Source organism: Cyprinus carpio, chromosome A4 (assembly GCF_018340385.1).
Source record: "Cyprinus carpio isolate SPL01 chromosome A4, ASM1834038v1, whole genome shotgun sequence".
Lineage (NCBI taxonomy): Eukaryota > Metazoa > Chordata > Actinopteri > Cypriniformes > Cyprinidae > Cyprinus > Cyprinus carpio.
Window position 1 is genome coordinate 24,591,753 of NC_056575.1, and position 20,930 is coordinate 24,612,682.

General features: G+C 36.4%; 1 protein-coding gene across 9 annotated transcripts in view; it reads right to left on the bottom strand.

Moving 5' to 3' along the window:
• Window positions 1-3,620: 3,620 nt before the first annotated feature.
• celsr1a (cadherin EGF LAG seven-pass G-type receptor 1a) overlaps window positions 3,621-20,930 on the bottom strand; it is an 84,953-nt gene continuing 67,643 nt past the window's right edge. For 2 of the 9 annotated variants that reach the window (XM_042744766.1, XM_042744737.1), the window contains 22 exons: window positions 18,964-19,084; window positions 18,624-18,807; window positions 18,403-18,504; window positions 17,513-17,607; window positions 17,175-17,384; window positions 16,134-16,317; window positions 15,850-15,993; window positions 14,309-14,489; window positions 13,992-14,159; window positions 13,741-13,867; window positions 13,100-13,300; window positions 11,827-12,001; window positions 10,340-10,452; window positions 10,162-10,241; window positions 9,945-10,071; window positions 9,653-9,778; window positions 9,248-9,384; window positions 6,547-6,647; window positions 6,223-6,366; window positions 5,875-6,102; window positions 5,224-5,482; window positions 3,621-4,664 (listed from right to left, as the gene is read on the bottom strand). In XM_042744766.1, the coding sequence (XP_042600700.1) occupies window positions 4,634-4,664; window positions 5,224-5,482; window positions 5,875-6,102; window positions 6,223-6,366; window positions 6,547-6,647; window positions 9,248-9,384; window positions 9,653-9,778; window positions 9,945-10,071; window positions 10,162-10,241; window positions 10,340-10,452; window positions 11,827-12,001; window positions 13,100-13,300; window positions 13,741-13,867; window positions 13,992-14,159; window positions 14,309-14,489; window positions 15,850-15,993; window positions 16,134-16,317; window positions 17,175-17,384; window positions 17,513-17,607; window positions 18,403-18,504; window positions 18,624-18,807; window positions 18,964-19,084 (3,238 nt within the window). In that variant the 3' untranslated portion in view covers window positions 3,621-4,633. Of the gene's footprint in view, window positions 4,695-5,223; window positions 5,483-5,874; window positions 6,103-6,210; window positions 6,367-6,546; window positions 6,648-9,247; window positions 9,385-9,652; window positions 9,779-9,944; window positions 10,072-10,161; window positions 10,242-10,339; window positions 10,453-11,826; window positions 12,002-13,099; window positions 13,301-13,740; window positions 13,868-13,991; window positions 14,160-14,308; window positions 14,490-15,849; window positions 15,994-16,133; window positions 16,318-17,174; window positions 17,385-17,512; window positions 17,608-18,402; window positions 18,505-18,623; window positions 18,808-18,963; window positions 19,085-20,930 lie in introns of all 9 variants that reach the window. The other 7 variants (XM_042744760.1, XM_042744718.1, XM_042744751.1 and 4 more) reach the window with 6 other exon arrangements.

A 20,930-nucleotide genomic window follows, 5' to 3' on the forward strand; every position in this document is an offset into this window, starting at 1 on the left:
TACATGTACATTTTAAATTTTTCATTTTAGTAAGACATAAATCATATAGTTAAGACATGTTTGAACATTTGAATTTTTTTAGCAGAACTTTTGTGGTGAAAAAGTTAAAAAAGTTTACATTTCCATATCTTACATGACAGGAGACAAATACTTGAACTTCAGAAATATGTTCAGATTTTTGGACAAAGAAGATAAATAGAGTAATGGGATGATAAATCTATTCTCTTTATCTGGAATGACACTATGTGTGCCACCCCCTTCCCACAACACCCTTCAAGGGTACAAAAAAGACATAAGGACTTTTCCCAGCCAGTCTATGCATAGGTGGGGATATTTTTTCAGGAACTATTTCTGCAGGTTACATTAGGGCCTTTCGCACCGCTTTAATTCCAGAGCTAAATGTACAGTACTAAAGTACTGGGACGATTTTGCGCGAACTATTTCCCAGTACCATTTAAAGGGTTGTATTCGCATTCAGTGTGTACTAGTAAGTGACGTAACCCGGTCGACAGCGACATCATTTGTGTGCGGCGTTCAACAACGGAAACAAAGAAGAACAACGTTAACAACAGGAGGATGGAGGACGCTGTGATCAGAGCTGTGTTTTTGTTGTGTCTTGTGGGTTTCACAATAATGGACATGGAATGTCAACGTTACGGTTTACGTCATGTCCTAGTACACATTCTCGGTGCGAATGCAACCCTTTAAATGGTACTGGGAAATAGTTCGCGCAAAATCGTCCCAGTACTTTAGTACTGTACATTAAGTTCTGGAACTAAAGCGGTGCGAAAGGCCCTAATTAGTTCTGGTACTATAAAAAGGTTCCTGCTGTGCGAAAGGCCCCTTGTAACATCATTAAGTGGATACAAGTCATTGACTCATTCACTTAACCAATTTGTTCAAAATGGATTCATTTTTTGAATGAAACTCACTCAAGCATTCTTTCTATCTTTCTTTAACAAAAAGACGTAACATATTGAAAAGTTATTTTTTTTCTCTAACATATTTTCTTTATAGTCTCAATGTGTCAGATTAAGAGGAGAAAGAAGAAATGAAAAATACATTTAACTGGACTTTTGACTTAAAACCTAATTACTAAAATATACTGAAACAGTGACAACTTCTCCTCATTTACTATATTGATGATGAGGGTAATAAAACTGCGATGATATCGTTGCATTGTCTTAGATCAGCAGAGATAATGAAACAATAACAAATGGAACTGGGAGGGGTTAATGCACTCTCACAGTTTTATATGACAACAAACATTTTGTAGATAGATTTAACCCTTTCTGAATAAATACCCCAGTGAGGACAGAGACTACTTCCCAAAGCCCATTTCCCACCTATTTTGCCTTCATTTTCCCATCCACTCTGTCTCTGATGGCACTGTGTATGTGAGACTTCAGGAAGGGGCAAAGTTTATCAGCACCAAGCTGACTGACAACTCAAAGTAAGCTGTAACTCTATCCACCCAAGATTAGATTTCTTCCCCAACCCTGTCAGACCTGACAACAGAAGAATGCTCTTTCATGCACAGCCCATTTCATACTTAAACCCAGTTTATTTCTCTAATATTACATATGACTAGGTGAAAGTCATTGTTCAAGAAGAAGAAGAAGAAAAAAAGTAGGATGAGAGCTGATTGTGATTGGATAGTAAAAAAAAAAAAATTACATACCAGTGGATTGTGAAAGACTACTCCCCTTTAGAAAAGCCATCGGCATCTGCCTTTGAGGGTGGAGTTTTTGACAGTGATGTGGAAGCTGACGGTCAAGTTCACCCTTCAGTGGAATGGTATGCTTCTTTTAAAAATTGCAATTTGCTAGTGTGCAAAAGTTATTTCTGGTTCACAATTTGGATTGAGCGGTTTGTATCAGTCTGCATTTGTACATACAAGAGAATTCCAATTGGAAGTTCTGTTTCTGCTCTCAATTTGGGAAGTTTGGGAAGGCTCTTTACTGTACCTCACATGAGAGCATATTTTTTAAACTTTGAATTTTTTTTCTTCTTATAGAAGCCAATGAATGCGTACAGGCAAAATTTTTATTTCATTCTCAGTTAATCCAGCAGTATTTAACAGGAGTATGAAAAGGCCATATACATACCTCATTTGACAGGGTACAAATATTTTTGAATATTTTTGGGGGGGTGAGGAAGAGGGATACATTGACAGGATGAGAGATGTGGAAAAATGGGAAGAATATTAAGGAAAACAATGTAATTTTCTGTTTAACTGGAATGAAACTTTGTGTTGTACCCTCTTCCCTATTTCTGCAGGTTACAATTGGGTGGCAAAAAGTGAGTGGCAAAAAGTCTTTATGAGTGAGTCACTTACTCATTCACTTAAAGGGATAGTTCACCCAAAAATGAAAATTCTGTCATCATTTACTCACCCTCATGTCATTCCAAACCTGTATGAGTTGCTTTCTTATGTTGAACATAAAATAAGATATTTTGAAGATTGCTGGTAATCAAACAGTTGGTGGTTGCAACTGACTTCCATAGTAGGAAAAAAAAAATACTATGGAAGTCAATAGCGACCACCAACTGTTTGATTTTTTTTGGGTGAACTATCCCTTTAATCACTTCATACAAAACACTGATTTATTCCATTCACGAATGAAACTCATGATTACTAATAATTTTTCTTTTTCTTTCTTTTTCTTTCTTTCTTTCTTTCTTTCTTTCTTTCTTTCTTTCTTTCTTTAAATAAAATGAATTGTATTGCAAAGTTATTTTATTAAATTTTATATATATATATATATATATATATATAGTTTATCAGTGTCCGATGAATATACTTTACTACTACACCCCCACCCCTTAGTTTCTCATTCTGAGCATGAGTTCAGCTCAGTTGTTAATATTTCATGTGCCCTTTGAAGCAAGGCAGTTAAGAGCGCTCAGGATAATCAAGCTCAGCTGAAGATGAATTCTTGCTCTGTGCCACCTGTGACAGTAAAAGCTTCACACTGGAACTTAGGGTAAAGGGCAGAAAGCCTTCGTGAAGTCACAAACAAGGCACTCAAACTTACTGATGAAGTTTGCATATTATCCTTTCTAAATAGTACACGCAGTTGGAGTTAGTAAGCTAAAAAAAATTTGTTGGGATTTTCTTTAGAATTCTTGTGTAAAAAGTTGCCTTTTAAAATAACATATCAACTATAGCTATGCTAACATAAAGAGTATGTAATAGAGGTTTGTGGTATCAAGACACATTTAGATGTGATATAATGGCGTCTTATTAGATACTAAGCAATAATACTTTGACTATCAACAACACGTGGCTCAAACTGACTGCTTTAATCACAATAAGTTCATTTGTGAAATATGCCTATGCTAACACCATAGCCTCAAGATATACAGCAGTAGAGTATTCCAGTAATACAACTTAATGTTTACTTATATATATATATATATATATATATATTTATATATATATATATATATATATATATATATATATATATATATATATAAACACACACATATATAAATTTTTATAATGCTTTTTACATTTCATAGCTAAACTTATATATATTAGTATGTTATTATACTATGTAAGTACATCCTATTATACTTCACCTCAGAAAAGACAAGCTATTATACAACAAAAATACAAAGAGAGAGAGCTTTTATTTTTACAGCTTCAACTTTTTTCCAGTGTCTCAAAACATAAAAAATAAATACAGCTATGTCATAAGAAATCCAGTGTCTTTTGTGATAAGAAATGATTTTGAACACCTGCGAGTCTTTTTCACTGCAGCTTCTTTGGAATATGAACCGTGAACTGTCACTTAATTACTAAATAAAACACATTCATTTTCATTTCCTTGAGTCTATGGGGTTCTTCTTCACAGTTCAAACGTTATTCAACATCGCCACTGAATATTGTTAAAGTTGAACAGTATTTTTAATAGACTTTTAGTCTTGTGTTTTGAGACTACAGCACCATAGAAGCCCAAATTATTTACTTTGCGAATCAAGTACAAAACATTTTTGATTCAACCACATTGGATAAAAAATAATCTTGCATTAAATGTTATTAAAACGCTTTTCAATATACAAAATGGCCTTAAAATATTACAATTTCAAAACAACAACAAAAAATATATATCTACACAGTAATTACACAAGGAAGGTATTAGATAAGAGACGGATCTCCTCTATGAGGACGGGCCGAGCCGGGCACTTGGTGAAAATTTCAGCATTCTATGATTTATGTGATCAGAAAATATCTCTACACAGTTCCAGCCTTGTGTGATGGTGTGCACACTTGCACAGTTTTAAGAAGCACTAGTGTTAAAATGTACAAAATTACACAAAGTCTTATGTGTCTCTTCAAGTCCACTCAGTCAGAGCGTGCCGCTCGGCATGCTGGGAGGGTTGTAGTCCCACGTCTAGTGGTTTGGCACAGTTTCCATAAATCCTCGCTGACCACATCTTGCATATTTACATACATTCCCTTTTCTTTCCTTATCATTCATTTTACAGGTAGATGTCTGCAGTAATACTATTCTCCAATGGAGCCTGGACCCCAGGGACACACTGGAGAGCATGGTGCGCCTATAGGGAGGGTCTTTGGGTAATCCTCCTTCACTTTCTACCTTCCTCCCACTGTCAAGACTCCTCACGAGGGCAGAAGTTCCTCGGGTTTCCTGCTGGGTCAGATTGATGTTTCATTACTGCTGCTGTAGTGAGCAGAAAGGGAGAGAAAAGGAAGGAGGATACATGCGGGTTAGGAGGGTGTTCGGGCAGGAATACAGGCCAAGTACAGCAGGCGCATGCCACATGAACAACTGGTGTAAAGAAGACATTCTTTGTTTTCGGCACACATGCTCCAGCAGACACAAAGAGCTGAACAGAATCAGAGTGCTCAGGTTTCAAAAACATGCAAAAGTAAATGCCAGTTCAATTTAAAATGTGTATTTTTTAATTTTATTTTCAGTAGCACTCTACAATACTTTATTCACTTTTGAAAACATTTCACCCAATTTATTTATTATTTTTTTTTTAAGCATTATACATACATACTGGTATTGAGAGTTGTGGAATTTCACTGATATTAGTATCAAATATAGCAAAATTGGTGTTGGGACAACCCTAATGCATTTTAAAATCAATTACTAAATTATATTGCTAAAATATTTATTTTAAAGAAAGAAAGAAAGAAAGAAAGGGTTTGGGTGCAGCAAAATGGGGTGTAGAAAAGCATCTTACTCAGAGTCTGACTGGTTGCCGCCGTTAACAGTCCCTGATCTCAGATTCATGGCCATGCCGTTCTCCTGCTCTCGTGGAGGGCCGTCCAGCCGATGAGGGGGCTTGATTAGGACGTTGTGGCCCCCACCATTAGAGGCTATAGAGGGCACTCTAGATGAGATGGTGGGGGGGGTGTTGTCTGATAACTTCTCCCTAAGTTTGTTTTTCATGTTTTTGTCTGTGAGTGGATGATGATCTGAGATCTTATTCTTTAGAATACCTATGAAAAGAAAGTGCATGGGAATATTAGTATATATGTAATGTTTAACACAGAGGCAACATAAAATCTAAATTTGACTGGATGTTAATAAATATTAATGTTATCTTAAAGAAAATGTTTGTTTATATTAAATTACAAAAAAAAAAAAAGATTTATTTCAGCTAGTTGCCAAGGTAACATTACTAATTTTAGTTGAACTTTAAGTGGTAAAATACCTAAAACTAAATAAACTAAAACTATTAAATAAAAAGTAATAAAATATATAGAAATATATAAAATACTAAAACATTAACTAAATTTAAAGTGATAAAAATTGACATCTAATTAGGACTTAATCAACTAACTCTGAAATGACTTTAATGAATTAATTTATGTTTATTTGCCACTCTCACCCTTCCTCTGTTCAGGCTGGTGGTTGCTGTTGGCTTGGACGGAGGGTGTTGGGTGGTCTTTATCCTGAGTGGTCTCTCCAGTGTGATTGAGTTTATTTTCCTGATGGAGCTCCACGTTAACTTTAGTCTCCACTCTCAGTCTCTCTGCTCCTCCGTGATCTTCACTGTCACTGGCTGTCATGGCTTCAGTTGGCCAGTAAGGCTTGACATGATTAGACACAGTGTCCACTGAGACATGGAAGAAGGGGTTAATGTTTACTGACACTTTCATAACCTGTAAATGCATCCATCAGTTTCAAATTTCCATATTTGAATGCAATTCTGAAGGAAAAATACCTTCTCTTGTACCCTTTGGAGTGCTGTGTAGTGGTTGTCTCTCATTATTCCACTTAGGCTTCATGTCCATGTCTTCGTCCTCGCTGTCAGATGAGTGAGAGGAGGCGTATGAGCTGCTGTGTTCATCCACAGAGAGCTCGCTGTCCGAATCTGAGTCTAAATACACACAAATTTATGTCAACAAATTGTTTGAGGTGACATACACAAGCTAAGAAATCAACAGGATTGGCAGTTCACAAATATTGATGTCACACTACATTACGCTTGTCTACATGTGGACAACAGTAAATATACATATTAGTGCTGGCTTGGAAAAGTTCTTCAAGTTTTTCTTACCATCTGCTTTAGTGCCATTACGGAAGAGTGAGCCGTCAATGTCAGTGTGTCCGGCTTTAGCGTTTCCAGATGAAACACTGGGTTTCTGACCCAATTCATCCCTGTTCAGGATTGAAAGCAGGAGAATGAGAGATATACAAGACAGATGCTAAACACATGACCTCTAGTTGCAATGAGATTAGATTCCAGTGAAAAACAACAGCAACAAAAAATGAATAACCCATATATGACTCATTCTGACTTCTTATCAGTTCATGTTGACTGGCTTAAAACCTTGTTGTCTAGAGGTTTAGCTTCATAAAATTGTTTAAATAAAGTTTAATTTAAACTCTTAGTGTAAAAATTCCTTCCAATTAGACAATATGACTAGCCTATATATTGAATATTTGGTCACACTTGATTTTAAGGTCCAATTCTCACTATTAACAAACCATTAACTACGACTTTTGCTTCAATAAGCTACTTATTTGCTGCTTATTAATAGTTAGTAAGGTAGTTGTGAAGTTTAGGTATTGAGCAGGATTAGGGATGTAGAATATGGTCATGCAGAATATGTGCTTTATATGTACTAATAAATAGCCAATATGTTAATAACAGGCATGCTAACAAGCATCTAGTTAACTAGTGTTAATGAATATTTAAATTCTACACAATCTTTTAAAAGTAGAAGTCTCTTATGCTCTGCAAGACTGTATTTATTTGATCAAATTACAGTAGAAACAGTAAAATTGTTGAAATATTAATACAATTTAAAATAGCTGTTTTCTATTTTAATATATTTTGAAATCTCTTTTAACCCTTTAACTGTCACCCCCCATTTTTTAAAATAGGCATTACAGTGCACTATCCAAACTTAAATTGTTGTAATTTATGAACACTTTGGAATATAGACCTAAGGTTGGTCTATTTTTAGAGAAGAAAATTAGCATATTTTGGCAAAAGTATCAAAAAGTTATAGAAGTTTAAATGTACTGTAAATAAAAGGCGCTATATTAATTTTATTTTATTTGATTTATTATATTTTACATAACAGGATTTACTCTAAAATTGGTATAAAATTAAAGCCTTGTGTCTAAATAAGTTATGTTCCAAATTTGAAGTTGATATGAAAAAAAAAAAATTGAGGTTCCTGTGAGATTTTATTTAGGGCGTCATACCACAAACAGCCACTGGGAGCCATCAATTGAATTATGTTTAATGAATTTTTCTCTAGAATTCTCTGTCAATTTTACGTCTATCTCAAAATAACCACCAAATATGGAATCCTGAGACTCAGACCTTTCCAATGATATGATTGTTGCCAAGATTATAAAAAGTTTTGATTCTAAAAGACCGTAATGGATTTTGTAATATGACACTTGACACTGCCCACTAAGGGGGAGGAGACCGCCATAAGATTTTAAAGTACCATTTCCATGGTAATGCAATGTCCGATTTCAAAATGCTTTTCACAGGATGAATCTTGGGCTTCTAAGCTTTCAAATGATATATAATTTATCTGATTACTAAAAGATTTTATAGAGAAAAAGGACAACAACAAAAAAAAAGAGCGTCAAGTGTTAAAGCAGTGTAATTAACTCCTACCAGTCAGTTTCTCCTAACTATCAAAAAATCCATTTAATATGTGACGCAATGATTTGTGTACTAAAAATGATCATTTGGGTCCACTAATGGCATTTGATGCACTTTATTTTTTTTAAGCAAAACTTATGTAAATATCTATCTAGATGTATGTAATATATGTACATTTTGCTATTTATTACCATGCACTTTTATACTACAGCATGAAATGAAGAGGTTAAATATTATGCTTCCTATTGCTTATTTCAGTAAATATGCAACTAAATTATTATTATTTTTAAATATATATATTTTTCTATGTTATTTTACTCAAAACATTTTCAATCCACTTGTCAACAATGGCTGTTTGAAAGTGAATACTTATCAAAATGCTGAAACTTTTTAATTTAAATTCATTTTTAACCTATATTTCCAAGTCCTACTCAGTGTTATTTTAGCATTATTTATATACCATTATAGTATTTTTGAATATTTTGAATTATCTATTACTTTTATTTTTAACATTAAGTTTTAGTAATGTATGAGATTTTGTCATTTTTATTAGTTTTTGTTTGTTTAAATTATTTCAATTTAGCTTTACTTCTAATTTGTTTTAAGTTCTTCAGTATATTTTATTTTAATTAAGCAAGAATTGCCGAATTATTTCTAATAGTTTTAGTCTTAGTTTAAAAATAACAACACTGGTCACACTGTGAGCTAATTAGTAGATCATTCTGCAGGGTGATTAGTGCTCACAAGATATGCAGACATCACATGTCAACAAATTCCCATTATTTACACATAAAGATAAGTGCTTTGGAAATTACTAATGGACTGAATCTATAAACAGAGCATGCACAGAGGTCATAAGGTTGCCTTCAGTGTATACAATAAATATGCTTATACAAAATTCATGGGAATGCATGCAGGAATGTGTTTTAGAGTTTGTGTACATTATCGCAGCACTGCAAAAGCAAGGCAGAAGCAATGCATACATGCGTATGAAAAGAGAAAAGTAATTTGAATAAGAAGAAAGTCGTTAAAGTGCTATTGCATTATTGAGAAAAGTCAAGTAGGATGAGAGAAAGTGAAATGTTACATAATGAGAGCGTAGCGCCGTGCCCCAGCAGTAGCATGTTACCTGTGCGTGTAAGTAAGGTAGCTGCTGTGACTCTTGGCTGACCTGACTGTGCTCTCCAGAGACACTGTTGACTCGCCGATGGCCAAGCGGTACAGTGCCTCATCCTCCATGTATGTGTTATTACAGTTCAGTGTACGCTAAGGACAGAGAAACAGCACAGTACTGTAAATCAAGCGAAATAATACATTTCCAAATGCTAGACCACTTCACAGCGAAATTCATCCTTTGATACCAAATTACATGAAATTACCTTCTTATTGCTTGCAAATTACTTAAATGACTTTCCTTATTCATTTGCTACAAGATTAACTGACATTTAAACCGATCCTAACTGCTGTTTCCAGACCTGTGATGGACAATTATAGTATACATATTTAATAATGTAAAGGTGTTACAGTAACTTACCGTCAGTAGGGTGGTGCGTGTGGCGTTGGACTCATCAGTTAATGGTTTCTTCCCTGTGAATACGTTTTTCAGATTTTTCCTCACCTCTTTATTGAACACGATGTGGAAGAAAAAAATTAATATGCCCTGAAAAACAAACAGGAAATGGTAATTTTAGTATTATTTACATTAAGTATTATAGTACTTATTAATATTAAAGGGATAGTTTACCAAACAGTTGCTGGTAGCCATTGGCTTCCATAGCAAGTAACTATGGAACAAAAACTGAGGTCAGGAATAGTACAACTGTTACCTGCAGACAGCTGAAGATGGCAAACAGGTAGTGGAAGGTCATGGCATCACTGTTAACAGCCATTAAACCCAGCAGCCAGGTGGCACTAATGAGCAACAGTAGCAGAAAGGCCATCCGCAGAGCAGGACTGGAACACAGAAAAAAACACAATGAGTACTATATTTCATAAATCAATCCTCGGAAAATGCTCCCACGGGACAGATTAACAATGTCTTACATGACTCCAGACTTCTCATAGGAACGTTGCCTACGGCCACACGATGCCTTCGCCGCCAGCACAAAGATTATGATGTTAACCTGTTAAAGAGATTGTTTTTGGCAATTAATCAGCTGAGTATGGAGAATGGAATGAGAACAGTCAGAATGAAGAACAAATGATAAGTAGATGGACTTACTAGCACCACTACAGCGATGGGTCCCGCAAAACTCCAGATGAGGGTGTCATGTACGGACAGCCAGCAGAAGTCAGGGTTCCCATATCCCTGAGGATCCAAACCCACAGCCAAACCTGATGGACACAAACATCAACATGACTTTTACATCATCTTCAGAAAACATGCTGTTGTAGGTGGTTGCAAGGGCATTGTTAAATACTTGTCTGGTTGTTCTGAGTAAATTTTGGGGTGTTGCTTAAGTGGTTGAGTGTTTTAAACTTGTTGCTATGCTGTTGAGGTAGTTTGGAGTTGTTTTTAACACTGCTACTGCATTGCCACTGTAGCTGGTCTCTAAGGTGTTCTGACCAAGTGTGCTGGACAACTCCCGAAAATTAAGCCAAAATGTTTTGATCGCCCCCAGGTGGCTGGACCCAATACAGGTCATAAACCCCGCCCTCTCCATGTAATCTAATGGGATGTGACACAAACTAAATAATAAAATTACACTTCACTGTCATTTTATGAAGTTTTTAAATCACACTGATGTAAGTTCAAGTTAGGGGTGCACAATTAATGGAATTTCTAATCGTGATTACAATTATGGATGCCACAATTACGTAATCGTTCAAAGTGGCAATTAATCGTTCCAAGTCCACTTATGTTACTCTGCATGCTTAAGATATGTTTTTTTTTTTCTTCCTACATGTTATCTTAAGGGTTTTTCCATTGTTTTAGTTTTAGTATAACATTATAATAACATTCATATTTTTACTTTTTTATAATTTAAAGAAGAAACCAATCCGATGTATATTTGACATTGACTGTTTCTGTTTTGACCTGAGTGGTTGCTAGGGATTTTTTCTGATATTCCAGGTGGTTGCTAAGGTTGCTCAGAAAAGTATAAGCATATCTCTCCTCTTTAAGCAGAACAGAGCAGGATGAATTACACACTGAAGTTTGTTAAAATCCCAAACCCACAGTATGAGCAATGAATTATAGAATGGAGTAAAGAAAGCAGGCAGCCATTCATTAAGCTGGGAGGAGCAGAGAGGAGTCAGGTCAGCCTCTATTATCTGTAAGATAGGGGCTTTTTCACTGCTTTGAGCATGTGCCAGTGCAGAAAGTGACACCCATTATGGAGAGCAAAGCCATCGAAGAGAAAACAGAGAAAGAAAGAAAAAAGAGCGAGCAAGAGAGAGAGAGCTAGCAATATGAAGACACTGGCGTCCTGTCTTGTTCCCACAGGGATCACACACACCATCCAAAAGAAGGGGCGAGTCCAAGCACGACGACATGAATGCATGTGTGTGCTGGTTTACAAACATTTCTAATAGTCTATTAGGGAAATTCATAAGATAAAGGTGTGTGTCTGTGTTGACATAGTAGACTTATGCTGAGTACATGAGCATAGAAATACAAACCTGCAAAGACGCTGGGTTGAGTGAAATGTATGTGCATGAAATAGTAATTCGTGAATAGACTGGAGAGGGTTTGTGTGTGTGTCTGACCTGTAATAATAGCAGGTATCCCCCAGCCAATGGCATAGTAGAAGCGCATGTGTCCATGGTTGATGTTTCTGACTTCAGTGAGCATACGGTAAATGTGCAAACCCTCCACAAATGTCCAGGCGAACGTGCACATGTAGAAGTAGTGAAGAAGGATGGCTATCACTGTGCACACAAACTAGAAATAGAGAGAAAGATGGTTAGCATTCAATAAAACATTCTACCAAACTTCATTAAAACATGTCTGGGTTATAATTCAACCTAAAATTAAAAAGGATAGATAGATAGATAGATAGATAGATAGATAGATAGATAGATAGATAGATAGATAGATAGATAGATAGATAGATAGATAGATAGATAGATAGATAGATAGATAGATAGATAGAAGAAAATCATTTCCATTACACTTACTGTAAATAATTCTTGGACATGTTCTTGACATGTTTTGTGAATTTTGCCTACTTAGTATTGAAAGATCAGAAAAGATATAGATGCCTTCTTTAGTGAGCTAGACTTAAACAGTGTGTCCAACATGTAGTCAGACCTCACATTTATAAAAATAATGTGAAAGTGTGTCAGTATAAATCTTAAACAACCCCTAGTACTAGCAGACACCAGTCACAGCATGCCTCCATGAGAAAACCAGCTGGAAAATGTGAAATTTCAACATTAAATGAGCAAAAATTCATAAACAAAATACATTATGTCCAGTGTTGTTTCACATGCTAATAAAGCATTTGCAGCATCTGTGTAAAAATCTTAAGTACAGAAAGTTGTAATCTGATGTAATCCAGAGTGGTGCCCAGCCAATGGCGCAATGGAGACAGGAAGAAGTGTCAAACCACATATAAATGGATTTAAACCATTAAAGCTTTTCCCTACTCAGTAATGGATGACAAATACCCAAAATAAAAGCCACCCCATAGTAATCACAGCCATTTGTCAAAGTAACCACAATCCACAAGTATATGCAGTTGTTAATTACAGACTTAAGAAAGTAATTAGTGGAATTTGATAATGGGAATCTAAAATTCTGGATATCGCTAAAAGGGGAATTACAACATGAGACTCTCTCGATGAGAAGACACAAAACCACATTTGAAATTGAAACGCTCACTTGTGATTTAACTTGATGACAGATCAAACCCATAATTCTAGTCTTGTAATTTCATGGGAGGTCTTCTGAGTTCCTTCTAACTTTCATTTTACATTATTTTGCTATTTCCACTTTTAAACCCATGCTGGGTTCACATTAATATGAGCCCCTCCTCACCGGATTGTCAGTCTGGTTGATTCCGATAAGGAAGACCAGCTCAGAAAAGAACAAGGCGGCCACCAGGTTTTTGTGGATGCTGTGAAGGTTAGAGCGTAGTTTGTGCAGGATGGCCAGCAGGATGAAGGTGAGGAGGAGTGCCAGTAGAGAGGCGGAGACTGTGGTGTAGGTAACAATCTTCAGGGGAAGAACATCACCGTGCTGACAGAATAAAAGAACGTCAGAAAAATTAAATACATACATACATAAATGATTTAAAGTTATAGTTCACCCAAAAATGAAAACTACCATCATTTTAAAAAGTTCCTAAAGAGATCATAAAAGTAATACATATGAATCAAGCAGTTTAATCAAAGTCTTAGATAAGAGATGATCATAATGTACCGATTTAATTTGGGCTTTTATCATATTTAAGCATTGATCAATGCACATACATAGAGCACATCAAATATGGTCAACAGAAGCTCAAATGTCCTTTTTGCTTGACGCACGACATTCAGTGAGGTTTGTTAATTGCATAGACTTTTGCTGTATGAACAAAAATAATGAGAAAATTTTAAAATGATCTTTAATTGTGTTTTCCGAAGATAAACGAAAGTGAGGGTGAGTAAATGATGACGGTGTTATTTTAGCCACAGTACCTCTCTCTTGGAAATGTCCATAAGCACGGCAAAGCTGGTCATGTGATTGCACTGGCAGCTGATGTGGGTGTGGTTTCTGGAGATGAGGTCACATCCTTTAGATGACCAGGCGCCTGTGCCACCAACACTGACATACAAAGACTTATCAGACTAGCATTAATCATCTCCATTCTAAATACTACTTACTGAAACAAACATGTGGACTGATTTACGAGATGCCTGTGAATGCGTATGAAGGGGTTGTGACTCACGTGATTGAGTGGTTCCAGAACACACACACAGGTTTAGTTCTCTCCTCCGTCTCCAGAAGGTTGTAGTCCAGCGTGATTGGTCGCTCCAGAGGAATGTGCAATGGCTCGCCTTCACTGTACACAGTTGTGCTTACGATAGGAGTGTTAATGACTGGACGGTTCGGCAGCCTGTGGAAAACACAGGCAGTAATAACATGCTAAATGGATCTTAGCATGGCAACAGTGTTCTGTGTTTGACTGTAGAATGCCACCAAGACTAAATATTTGGACAAGTCCTTTATAATTGAACAAAGGTGCTAAAAAGTGACGATCTGTACCTGAGACTGCGGCGGTCGGGGTCATAGTGCTCTGGTAGGAGCTGGCCCAGAGATTTATAGATGATGACTGCAGCCACAGGAAATGGTGGCAGACTCTCTGCATGCCTTTTCCTCTTGTTTGTAGCCGGATCCTGCTCTTCATTAGAGCTGCTGTGAGATTCTGGATCATCTGTAGGAGAAACTACCAGAGAGAGAATTCATGTGAAAGAGAGTTACAAGACGCAGTATTTATTAACATGCTGAATGTGACTGAATATTATTACAGAAGTAACAGGTTTTGTAGTTTGTTATGCTTATTATGGCTAAATTTTTGTCATTAATTAGTATTTTTTCCAATTTAATCACTGTGCGAGATGTCAGCCTGGTCTCATTGTTCATACGGTGGCATTAGTTTGTAATGTTTACCAGTACAAAACGTACATTTTGGACATTGTGAACGATGCTAAAATGTACAATTTGGACATAATTTACAGCCGCAAAAATGTAAAATATTTAAGAATCTTTTTTATATCATTAAGATACGTGTATCAATGCATCAGGGCCGGTGTTGCTGCTTACGGTCGCTGCTCAGGATGGAGATGAAGATCGCTGAAAAAAAAGGCTTGAGTTTGAGCTCCTCGCAGTCGTATGGATTCTGAAGATTTGGATTAAAGTGCACTAATAAAATTGTTTCTTTTTGTAATTAAGGTTTTATTTATTTTTTTTATAATTATTATTTTATGGTTATTTTGTCAGTCACAGCATGTCACTCCCATAGTAAACAAAGTAAATATTACATGATAAGTAATGGTTAAACGATGGCAGAAATACATTATAATATATACAATATATTAAGATGCTGTAAATGCGTCAGTATTGTACATTTCAGTGTCTATGCAAACGTGAGTAAATGTACATTTTGCAGAACCACATTTTATGTAAAATACATACAGATTCTCATGAGATCACGTTGGAGATGTGTTAGTTTACTCCAGTGGCTGCTCAACATGGGAGGCAGGGGAGGCTCAGCCTTCCCAAAATTGAGGTGAAAATGAAAGGAAGACTATTTAAAGTTAATAAAATTCACAATTCATTTCAGTTAATGTCTCAGAATGTGTATTTTTTGTTTGTAATTGCACAGCTGTAATTCCGATAACATGTTACTTAAGCACTTTTCTATCGCGAATATGCCGAATCTGCTGATGTAATTACAGCCGCTAGGTGACAGAGAAGGGGAGGGGGAGGCAGGGGGAGAGTTGTGGTCTCGGTCGGTAAAAAAAATTAGCCAATCAGCATAAAGTGTTGAAAAAAGAAACCTCGTAAAGGAGGCTAGCCTCCCTTTGGGTATATCAACCAATCATAGAGACGTAAATTACGTGCTATTAGTTTGTAGATTACGTGCTATTAGTTCGCCAACAGATTTAGCAAGAGCCGCCACTGGTTTACTCACAAAACGTTTCTTGGGAGAACGCAACACTTTAGCTAGAGAATATTATTCATATTATTCATCAATATTATTCACAATTCAGTGTCTTTTTGTTACTATAATATATATGTTTTACCTTTATGCTCTGAAGACTTGAAACTGAATTCTGGGAAAATAACAGATGACTTAAGGTCTTTGGGACACTCCTGGTCAGTCATTTGAAAACGAGGCATTTTTGCCTCATCTGGATAAATGGCATCCAGATAATCAACTGCAAAAACTGAGAAGTCAAAGAAAGACAAAAGTTAAAAAGAAATATAGTGTTCAAAACAATATACTTAATAATTTGTTCAATCTACATCTATCAATCTACTTTCTAAGTGACTCTAATTTTTAAACGATTTTAGCAATGTAACTCACCCATATTCTCGGTTACGATGATGAAGGGTTTCAGGTAGGTCTTCCTCATGTTCTGCACCACAGTGTTGGCATATTCCTCAAAGTTTTTCAACAGATGTGCCGTACCTCCCTCTGTCCTCTGTATCTGATCCCAGTGCCCTTTATTACTGGCATCCAGGATTGCACTGCCAGCCTTCACTATGTTCTACATAATTCAAAAACATTAAGTATTTCAGGGTCAAATTCTGGACATTTGAGAGACTTCAGAAGTCTGAATCTGGGCCAAGACGAGACATAATGACTGCGGTCTTAAAACGCATCCCTATCCTAAAACCATGTATCATGATAAGTATGCTCATACTCCCAGATATGCTTTAAATGTGGGCGTTTTCATTCTCATGACATGAGTCACTATATTCTGTGTTATTTACACTAAACCTCACTAAACCTCAAGGCTAAAAGCTTACAATTTTGGCCTGCCAGGGCTCAAGTACAGAAGAGACCAATAGAAAATTGCTCCTAACATCCCATTATTGGTATAGCTATAAACAATGTTAAAAGTGTTGCTATGTGGTTGCTAAGGTGTTATAAGTGTTTTTTAACTAAAGGGTGTTCTAGGTGGCTGCTATGTGAGTGCAAACTAGATTACATTTACTGAAGAAAATGTGCCTGGCAAACACCAGTTACAAATAAAACACAAAAAAAACAACTCCAAGTCTTTGTGATATTTTGGATATTGTGACATCTACAATGGCCACTGCCAATCTAGACAGCTCTTTTAATTATAGCGGGACCTTATTTTATCACGCCACGGCATGCTGCATGTGTCCGGTGTAGACACAGTGTTTGAAAAATGATGTCTTTCCAACAAGTTTTGAGGTATAATTTGTGAAGCAAGAATAGTGTGGAAGAGTGCAGTTTAATAGCTGGGTTAGCGGTTTGCTCAGATATCTAACCCTTCTGTATGTATGAGCAATAGTAACAGTGATGCTACTCTGAAAAATAACCATTAATAACTTTTAAGTATTAAAACTGACGCAGAGATGAAGGTGCAAAACCAACCTCGTTGAATTTGGCATCACGCATGGCGGCCAGGTTAAAGCCCTGCTGCTGGCTCTCATAGTGCAGGATCCAAGATATGAGCTGGTAGATTGTCTTAACATCGTTTCCATAAAAGGACTTGGTCTGGTTAGTGGCATTCTGTAACATCCAAGCGATGTCCTTTGATTTCTGCCCATCCATTGTGGATTCATTACGATGCAACTCCTCATTCTGATCCAAAAGATGTGGGATATGAACAAGAGGAAGGGAGAAAGAGAGGTTACTTGAGATGTTTCCGAGATGACCACAACAATATGAACTGTTCAATCATTATTCATCATTTAAACATCCAGATATACCAGTTTCTTGAGGTGGGAGAATGTGATGGTGGTACAGTTGAAGAGTTCAGGGGGCAGCCAGCCTTTCTCGTCGCTGCAGTGTCTGACAGCAGTGCCTAAAGTCAGTTAGAGAACAACATAATTAATAATATAATTAATAAATATTAAATATAATACAATATATATATATATATATATATATATATATATATATATATATATATATACAAATACACACACACACACACACACACACACACACACACAGTATATAAAATTATTTTTATTATAGAAATATAAAATAATTGCTTTTACTGAAAGTACAGTTTCAGAACTGTCTCAAATTGAAACCTCACTCCAACAAGCACTTGGGTAAATGTGTCTTTATACAAGCGCTGCCAAGCCGTGTCCTACAATACTTTAGTGTTTGCCAACCAGCTCCCTCTAGAGACGAGGCCTCATTAACATTCAGTTACCCAACCAATGAAAAGATCTAAATGCAGAGCTCTGCCAATGAGAGTTCTTTGTTAACAGGGCTGAGTAACGTCAATGTGGGGCGGCAGTGGCAAGTGACAGAAAGCCACAGAAAACATGGGCATTTGCACAAGTTTAAGCCCATTATTTCACTTAAATGTCATACACTAAAATATAAATCATTGTAGCAAGCCACATCAAAATATATAACTTATTTTTTACTTTGACCATTTAAATGTATGGCATTATTCAGATTTTTCTTTTATTATTTTAAATAAAGCAAGTAAAAAAAAAAACTACTTTGTTATTGACTCACACCTAAATTTATATTTCATAAAACAGACTCTTATTTTGCAAGTTTTCATTGTTTAGCTTGTATATGATAATTTAGATATTCACTGTCAATTCGTCACAATAACATAGCCAGTACTGCTCACCAATAGATCCCTTGGGACAATTCATGGCTACTGGTCGTCCAAAACTGGTCCTGGGCCACCAGATTCCAGCATCAAAGACTTTTGGGCAGCCCTCATACACAACTGAATAGTAAAGACAGGACACATGTTAACACATGACAATACACACTTCATAAGTGTAGATGGACATTGCCACATCTTCCATTCAAACTCAAAGCAAGCTGGCAGAAATCATTACGTACCCTCACAACCTGTCTTAGTCACTTCAGAGAAGGGGTTGTCACAGCGGTTACACTGTCGGCCAATCACACCTGCCTTGCAGGGGCACTGACCCGTCTCTGGGTCACAGGTACGTGAACTGGCGCCCAAATGGAAGCAGTCACAGGGGAAACAGGTGTCACTGTCTTTTGGTTGATAGTAGTTGTCCTGTGTAAAATAGATATGTAAGGACAGTCTCTAAAACATCCATCAACATTTGTGGACAACAAATCTGGGCCAGACTGAAAGGATCAGACCAGTCTGGGTAAAATATGATATATAAAAAAACAACAACAACAACAACAACAAAAAACATCTTCATACCTTGCAGCGGCATTCTCCAGTAGTCTTGTTGCAGTCAGGATTGAAGCCTTTGCTGACATCACAGTTGCAAGGGCCGCACATGGGGCTGCCCCACCATCCCCGAGGACATGGTTTTTCCACTCTGTGTGAATAAAATGATATTATCAGCATAACAAACTGGGTGAAAACTTAAACTGAAAAACAAAAATAGTGCAGTCCATATCCTGCAGAAATATTTGCTTATAATTTTGTCACTTTTGTTACTACGTTTTTCAAAATCCTAAAACATATATTGCATTTCTGCAACAAACAACTACTTTCATAATTAATTTCTTGATTATTTATTTGTGTAATACAAATAAATGTAATAACTGTTATTTAATATAGTTGGTTATAACATTTTGCCACATTTTATTGAAAAGTGAAAGTATTTTTCAAACTATATATGCATATTTTTTTTATTATTATTTAAGTATTTGTTTAACTAATGCACAGTGACGTTGTTGGTAAAGATTGTGCATTTTAACCTGTATCATCTGAACATCTCACTCTCAGAGTACCAATGCATCAAGCAAATCAATCAACAAGTAAAAACCATCCCATCAATCACTAGCAGGATTTGTCATGGTATAGAGATCAAGAGATTAGACGTGAGGGTTGGCAGACTTTAGATGATAACTAATAACACAAGACTGAAGACTGGAAACTGATGAGAAATGGGACTGTGTCTGTTTGCCCAAGCATCATTTTCTTGGGTGGTCGAGGACTCTTCTACAGGTGTATGTATACATAGTTTATCTTGTGCTTTACACATAAAGCCGGTGATTTAGAAAAGCCAGAGTCTCCAAAAATACTCTAAAACATTGGTGAGTCAACAAGGACAATGTGTCAGCAGGGAAAAACAATGTAAAATACAAATAATATAACACAATGACATCATGCATAATTGGAATAGCATAATAAATAGGCTAATCTGCTAATAAATTAGAGGGAAAATGCTGTTGATGTCAAAGGTTGTGCGTCCAGTCAATGTCAGTGTTGTGTTTTAACCATAGACTGTTTAAAAACATGGACGTAGTGTCCGTGATGTCACCCGTAGGTTTCTGCAGAGCGTTTCTGAAGCCTTAAGTGGGCGGAGCCTGCCATCGCCATCTTGGAAGCACATCACAGCGCGCCACTTCCGGATAACCGAAAATGGGCAAAAAGGTGGGAGCTATTTGCTGAAACCACGCCCACCTAGCTCGATGGTGGTGACAGCAGCAGCAAGCCACCTGTCACTCAAGTGGCCACCCCCTTAATTATGCAGTACTTTAAGGCTTAATATAATTTAAACGGATGAAAAAAATTCACCCCCCTCACAGTTGTCATGAAGGGCAAAATTAGTTATATGGACAAGGCTGTAAACATGTTTTTTTTTTTTTTCTGCTGTAAAGTTGGGCATTTTAACATGGGGAGTCTATGGGATTGACGAATTACAGTTTAAGTCACTTCCGTGTTGGCTTCACGAGAGAGAGTGGGAGGTTGCCGCTTGGTTTTAACACAATTTTAATTTCCAAATTTTTTTATGGTAATAGTAATACATTTTAATTTGAGTTTAATTACATTTTTATTTACTGCTGCAAGTTGATGTCACACTTGATATCCAGTGTGACATCTCATCTCAGTGGCCACATGTCTTTGCAGTTTGTTAACCAAGTATTTACGCAAAGTATGTTTTTGGCCTTTGAAAAGTGCTAATATAGTTCCAAAATACTGCTCAATGTTTTGTTGATCAGTTTAGTTCTGAAAATGTCCAGTAAAAGGCCAGTTGGAGGTCAATACAATTCCATTGTGGACTTATTTCAGTACATTGAGGCTGAAAAAAAATCCCTCTCCTTAAAATATGCAGACAGCAGGGCCGCATGGTGCTTATTAACTCAGCATCAGGTGCTAGCAGCGTGTTTGGATCTTAATCTAATAGTGGACAGTCATTTCAACAGAGTAAGTAA